This window comes from Phocoena sinus, chromosome 4 (assembly GCF_008692025.1).
Source record: "Phocoena sinus isolate mPhoSin1 chromosome 4, mPhoSin1.pri, whole genome shotgun sequence".
NCBI lineage: Eukaryota > Metazoa > Chordata > Mammalia > Artiodactyla > Phocoenidae > Phocoena > Phocoena sinus.
In genome coordinates this window covers 61850543-61857886 of record NC_045766.1, presented here as the reverse complement: position 1 = coordinate 61857886, position 7344 = coordinate 61850543, and the positions used below count along the sequence as shown (strand labels likewise).

Genomic DNA, 7344 nt, shown 5'->3' with positions numbered 1-7344 from the left:
AACACCACGTGCCAAGCACTGTGCTAAATGGTTTACATGCATTACTTCACATGATCTCCACAATGTTCTCTCTACTATTACGCCCATTTCACTCATAAGGCAACCAAGGGAAGGAGAGTTCAGGTAACTTGCCCAAGATTACATAGCTAGTAAATAGCAAATTCCATAGGAAAGACACATCTATAAAATGGGGATAGTGATAATAGTACTTACCTTAATGAGAATTAAACAAATTAATATTTGAACAACAGAACAGAGCCTAGTGCACAAGAAGGTCTATACAAGTGGGTGTTAAACAAATACAAATTGCTATGGTGATTCAGAAATGGCAGTAAATAACTTCCATGCATGGAGACTAAGGCTTTGGAAAGGTGACATTTAAGCTGAGCCTTGAAAGGAGGGAGAGAAGAGGAGAGGAGGGAAGAGGGAGAGGGGAGGGGGAGAAGGGAGGGGGAGAGGGGAGGAGAGGAGAGGAGAGAAAAGGGAGGGGGAGAGGAGAGAGGAGGAAAGGAGATGGGAGGAGAGGGGAGGGGAGGAGGTAGTAGAGGAAGAAGAAGGAGGAGGAGAAAGAGAAGGAGGAGTTGGAGAGGGAGGGAGAGAGGGAGAGAGACAGACTGGTAGTGGGAGAAAGCTCAGAGTAGAGTAAGCAAAAAGTAATGGGACTAGTTAAGTTTGATTCGGTAAAAAGAAAAACAAAACTCCCCTTTCCTCCAATCAGTTACTATTTCTGCCAGCTGCACCTCAGTATATCTTTTATCATCTTCTTTGACACCCCCCCCCCCCAGAATCTGCTATCCTTACCCCCTCGTCATCCATTTTACAATATTTATGGAGTGCCTCTATGTGCCAGGCACTGTTCTGGGCACTGAGGATATAACAATGAACAAGACAGGCCGAGTCTCCGTTCCTATTCTGCACTATAATACCAATACTCCAAGCTGGATCCCCAGCTTTTGGTCAGCCCTACCCCAATCCATCCTCCACACTGCCACAAGAGACACTGGAAAGACACAGATCCGATCCGGACACTCCCTTGCTTAAATCCCCCTGTAGTATGAATTCCCATCGTGTTCAGAATAGATTTCAATCTCCGTAGCATCCTGTTCAAGGCCCATCACTAACTGTCCCGCACAGCCTTATATCTCAGCCTTCACCTTCATGCACTCACTCCGCACTAAGCTACAGTAAATTACTCAGAATCTTAGATACACACATAGAAATAAGCACCTGCTGAAAGTACGTGGCTGGAACTCCATCCCTATTTCATCCCTGTACACTGAAACCTCAGAAAAGCCCTGGTTACCCCCCTCCAGCCTTCAAGTCTAAAGAACAGCGCTGGCGACACACTCCTTCACAGCCCTGGCATCCTGCGAAGGCTGTGCTCACTCCCACCCCAGCGGGAGCAGTAAAAGGAGGGGCTTCGCGGGGCCTCGGGGCCGCCATCTTGGCTGAGTTGGCCGGAAGTGGTCCGGCAAGTCGGCTTGCCGGCGCGCACTGAGGCTGCGCGGCGGCCTCGCCGCGCTTCTTTGGCGCCGGCGGCGTTGCGGCCGTCCCGAACCCTCTGCGGTGCAGCCCGGAAGCCACTAAGTCCCCTCTGTCATCTCTCCTAGTCCTACTCCAGCCGTCCCAGCCGCTGTCCAACCCCTCCGCCGGGGTTTGTGCAGCGGCTTGCACACCCCTCGGCCAGTGTACGCGCTTTGCACCTGCCTGCCCGAAAACATGTTGCAGAAACCAGAGAGCGGGGGTCTGTCTCCCTATCCCTCGGGCGGAGGGGGAGGTGGATGGTGGCCACGACAGTGAGACCCAGGCCCTGACCGCCTCGCAGGAGGTGGCCCCGAGCCCCCTCCTGCAAGAGAGCCTCGAGGAGGACCTTGGTGCTGTAAGGGAGGAGGAGGCTGCGGAGCCCTCCATCACCCTGAAAGGTGCAAGGGCTTTGGCAGCCAAAACCTTGGCCCGGCGCAGGGCCCGTCTCCGTCCGGATCAGACGGTGGCCGAGTTGGTGCAGTTTCTGCTGGTGAAGGACAGGAAGAAGAGTCCTATCATCCTCTCCGAGATGGTGAAATACATTATCAGAGACTTAAAGGATCTGTTCCCTGAGATCATCGCAAGGACCGCAGAGCATCTGCGGTATGTCTTTGGTTTCAAGCTGAAACAGCTTGACCGCAAGCACCACACTTATATCCTGATCAACAAACTAAAACCTCTTGAGGAGGAGGAGGAGGAGATGGCCTCAGACTGGGTCTTTTAATGATGATGTTGGGCTTTATCTACATGAAAGGTAATAGCGCCAGGGAGGCACAGGTCTGGGAGATGCTGCGTCGGTTGGAGGTGCGTCCCTCAAAGTATCACCCCCTCTTTGGGTGCCCGAGGAGGCTTATTATGGAAGATTTCGTGCAGCTGAGATACCTCAATTACCAGCTTGTTTCTCACACAATCCACCGGCATGTGAATTCTCTTGGGGTCCCCGAAGCGACCTGGAAACCAGCAAGATGAAAGTCCTGGGGTTCGTGGCCAAGCTCCATAAGAAAGAACCCCAACGCTGGCCAGTGCAGTACCGTGAGGCCCTGGCAGACGAGGCTGACAGGGGCAGTGTGAGGGCTAGGGCCAGGGCTAATGCTAATGCTGGGGCCGGCATCCACCCCTGGTGAGGGCCAGCCAGAGGTGGGGTGGGGGGAAGTTGGGTATAAAAGCTACTGTCTGAGTCATAAGTAGACTAGGTGGGGAGAAGGTCGTTATTTCTATAGCAGTTGTATTTGTGTAACTAGGATTTAGGTTTTGTATCTTGGTAAGTTTTGTTACGTTTAATACACTTAAATTCATGTTTATAAATGAGATTGGTCTACTTTTTCCTGTAGGATTTTGTTGTAGAGTTTTGCTGCTTTTGTAAAATTAATTGAAAAACTTTACATTTTATTCTGTGATCTTGAACAAATTATGCAGCACTGAATGCTATACTTAAATGGTTTGAAGGAACTCACCAGTATGATCTGGTACCAGGGAAAAATATAGCTGATTGGTATCTAGCTTTCCAACAGTTTTTGTCTACCGTGCAAAGAAAAAAGACTGACATTTAACTCTGTTTGCTTAGTTATTGTAGTAGCTGGGGGTGGGGGTGGAAATATAATAAATTAGAAGTATAACCTGGTACACTTAATAAACATTTGTTAAGCATCTTCTTTTGTGTGATGCACTGTTGGGGGTATTTGGGGATTAAATGCTGAACAAGATAAAGGCCCTACTTTTCAGAACTGGACAGTAAATAAATAAACCAGAAATTACAGTGCGATGAGTTGAAGGCTACAGAGGGACACCCAACCCAGCTGGGGTGATTGGGTGAGGCTTGCCTGAGGTTACCTTTAGTCGGACTTCAGGGTAGGGAGGGAGAAACGATGGGGTGGGTGGAGAAGAGGGGAAGGAAAAAAGGAAGAAGAGTTGTGGGTGGGAGATGGTATTAAAAATTACTTAAGGGAGGGAGACGCAAGAGGGAAGACATATGGGAACATATGTATATGTATAACTGATTCACTTTGTTATAAAGCAGAAACTAACACACCATTGTAAAGCAATTATACCCCAATAAAGATGTTTAAAAAAAAAATTACTTAAGATCATAGATGCTCCTCAGTAAGATGGGAAGACATGATACATGGCAGATCTGGAAAACATCCAACCTTTGCCAGGGCAGTTTATCACAGTGCACACGTAATGACGGTGACTGTTAGCATTTTGGTCTTCTCCATTTCCCTTCTCTCAATCTCTACAAGCTTTCCTCTTCTACCAAAGCGCTCAGAGACCAAATACTTTTTTTTTTTTTTTTTTTTTTTTTTTGCGGTACGCGGGCCTCTCACTGTTGTGGCCTCTCCCGCTCCAAACACACAGGCTCAGCGGCCATGGCTCACGGGCCCAGCCGCGCGGCATGTGGGATCTTCCCGGACCGGGGCACGAACCCATGTCCCCTGCATTGGCAGGCGGACTCTCAACCACTGCGCCACCAGGGAAGCCCAGAGACCAAATACTTTAACAATTCTGGAACGGTATGTAGTGTGGAGGGCACGTGTGATGTTCTCTGCTGCCAGGAAGTCTTCAAGGGCTCTCCCTTGGCACCAGGAAGCCCAGCACTCTCATCCATGTTTCTGCTTGCCACTTGCCACCTGCCATCTCCCATTAGGAGGAGAACTGTAAGGCATCTTTCACATTCTTAACTACCCATGAAGAGTCATCTTCGAAAGCAGCTTGAGCCTCTGCAGTGGCTACCACCTTCACTCTGGGGATGAATTCTGTAGAATGGGTACATAGAGTAATAAGGAATCTAGAGGAGTGGTAACCAAACCAAAACTGAGTGTAGGATTATGAAACCGTCCCCTTACAGCTGCCATATACAGAAGAGCTGCTTTCTTCTCTCTTTACTGCTGGTTTTGTGGGTGTGTGTGCTTTCAGTTGCGTCTGAATAACATATCTGAGTATGTTAAGGTTAGCATGGAATACAAATACTTTGGGACACAGGCCCAGGGATCCAACCAATCACAGTGAGACCAAAGGATATAAGCTTATGGGTAAAAAAGTTCACTGATGATTAAAAATATGATTTCTGGGCAATTTATAATTCATTAAACAAAAGTATTGAGTACCCCCTATATGCCAAGGACTTTGCTGGGTTCCAAAGATTAAAAAGGGAAAACCGTCTTTACCCTCAAGGAGCAATAGTGATAATTTCTCACATTGCATTTTCTCACAGCTGCTGAGAGGTCAGCAGTGTGTGCACCTGAGGGTCTGATTACTTGGCGATTTGCTTACAGTCACTTGGCAAAAGACAGCACCAAGACTAGAACCCAAGTCCCTTGCCTCCCAATGTGCTTCATTCTAGTACATTGTTCCCTGTGTCTGGCTTCCAATATATTGTATGTGATTTTATTTATCACAACTCCAAAAATCAAGTGAGGCATGTGTGATTATTGCCAGTTGCCACTGTGGTCCTTATGGGAGTGAGTAGAGTAGAAATACTTCCCATTTCACTGTCAGCAGAGGTGACTTTGCTGAAAGTCAGACATATATTTCACAGCAAGACAGGACTAACAACTACCATTTATTAAACATCTGCTATAGGCCAAAAGCATTTCCCCCCTACTTTTCACAACCGTATTGCAAAGTGGGTATTACAAAATACCTCCATTTTACAGATATTAATACTTGCCATTTATTCAATACGTAATATAAGCCAGCATTTTCAATGCTTTACATATGTTTTAATGATTTTTATAACAATCTAACAGGATAGATATTATCTGTACCATCTTGAACTATGCACACTGAAACTCAGAGAAGCTGTAAAGTTCTCGTAGATGGTATATGATATAACAAGGATTGGAACTGAAGTCTGACTTAGTCAAAACCCCACACTTTTGGGGCTTCCCTGGTGGTGCAGTGGTTGGGAGTCCGCCTGCCGATGCAGGGGACGCGGGTTCGTGCCCCGGTCCGGGAGGATCCCACATGCTGCGGAGCGGCTGGGCCCGTGAGCCATGGCCGCTGGGCCTGCGCGTCCAGAGCCTGTGCTCCGCAACGGGAGAGGCCACAGCAGTGAGAGGCCTGCATACCACAAAAAAAAAAAAAAAAAAAAAACCTCCACACTTTTCACTATCTTACATTTCCTTCTTCTTGGGACTCCTTTCAGACTTGGGGACTCGTGTTCTTTCTTCCAAACATGGCTGTCTCTCTGGAGATGCAAACAATGGTTGTATAAGCAAGGTAATTATGACAAGACCCTGGCCTGTGGGAGGGTAAAATAAAGTTGGAGAATTATCTGTGAACATTGGTCGCAGCTCTGCCTACTCCCCGTGTTGTCAGAGTGCTGACTACGTGTAGAATGTGTATTTTTACTCAAACTCAGCACTTTTTGCCCTTGTGGGCCATGTTTCCTAAATCTTCTTTAGTCTGCTCTCTCCACTAAGCCTCAAATTAAGTCTTTCATGCCATGGAACAATCAAATAACATTTCTGGACCTGCAAATATGATTCCCAGCATTGTTTCCAGATGGTACAAAAGGCTGGCAGAACTTGTCCCCTTGCCTCAGGATGAAAGACCTCCCATTTCATAGATGCCATCATCAACTTCTCAGAAGTACTGAAAGTGTGGCCTCTGGGCCCATGTGTAGAGCAGACATTAGCCATGGTGAGGGCAAGAGATGAATTCTCCTGTTGCTTATGGTCATTCACATGACAGAAAAGGAAGGCCTGGATCCCTGGTCTCCTTCCCCTTCAGGCACAAACAGAACTAGATCTTCATGGGTGAAACCATGTGGGTGGGAGAGCAAGGAGATGTCGGGGGACTGATGGCAGATGGATTACTCCAAATCATACGTACTATACCACAACTAGGTAGCAAAGCCAGTAAAGGGAATTCCCTTGAAAACTATAAATGAAGCCTTAGACAATGGGAAGGTCTCACTCAGTTCAGCCACAGACTCTGCAGGGATTTTTCTTTTTCTCTTTTTGGCTGCATTGGGTCTTCGTAGCTGCGCACAGGCTTTCTCTAGTTGTGGCGAGCCGGGGCTACTCTTTGTTGCGGTGCGTGGGCTTCTCATTGAGGTGGCTTCTCATTGCGGAGCACGGGCTCTAGGCGCACGGGCTTCGGTAGTTGTGGTTCGTGGGCTCTAGAGCGCAGGCTCAGTAGTTGTCGCACAAGGGCTTAGCTGCTCTGAGGCATGTGGGATCTTCCCGACCAGGGCTCAAACGTGTGTCCCCTGCATTGGCAGACGGATTCTTAACCACTGCGCCACCAGGGAAGTCCCTCTGCAGGGATCTTGACATTCACCAGAGTCGGGACTTTTGACCCACTGGAACTTGGAGAATGGGTGTTTGCAAACAGGCTCCGGTTAATTACAGCCCCAGCATCTGGCAGGCACATAGCGCTCTGGAGGTGGTAGCTCATTTGTAGCCCCTGCAAACCAGGCCTCAGTGCACAGGCTCAATCACAGTTTCCACCTGAGATAATTATGCCTCATGCCTTGGTCTTGGTGGCAACTGATGCCTGTGCAAATCATTCCTCAAATTGTGTAACCCAGCAGAGATGGCAACAATTACCTCCCAGCAGAAATATAGTGTACTGACTAAAGAGGTCAGGTATTCTGAAAAGCGTCCCAATCAAGGCCTTATAAAAGTCGTGACTATGTGACCTTGAACAAGGAATTCTAAACTCTGAGGACTGAAGCTCTAGGAAAGTTTAGATTGGAGGGTGATTGGAGTTAGTGTTTAGCTACAATCCACACCCACAACACATCCTACCAGCTGACTGCAAACCCTGCCAGTTCCCGGGCTACTCATGACTGATGACAAGATCAGCCAACAATTA

General features: G+C 47.9%; 1 protein-coding gene across 1 annotated transcript; it reads left to right on the top strand.

Annotated features, from left to right (window-relative positions):
- The first annotated feature begins 1548 nt into the window (after window positions 1-1548).
- Window positions 1549-3173, top strand: MAGEF1 (MAGE family member F1). Its single transcript, XM_032630655.1, is given in 4 exon segments — window positions 1549-1749; window positions 1751-2213; window positions 2216-2428; window positions 2431-3173. Coding segments are annotated over 4 exon segments (924 nt in total). The 5' UTR covers window positions 1549-1719; the 3' UTR covers window positions 2649-3173.
- The last annotated feature ends 4171 nt before the right edge of the window (window positions 3174-7344 follow it).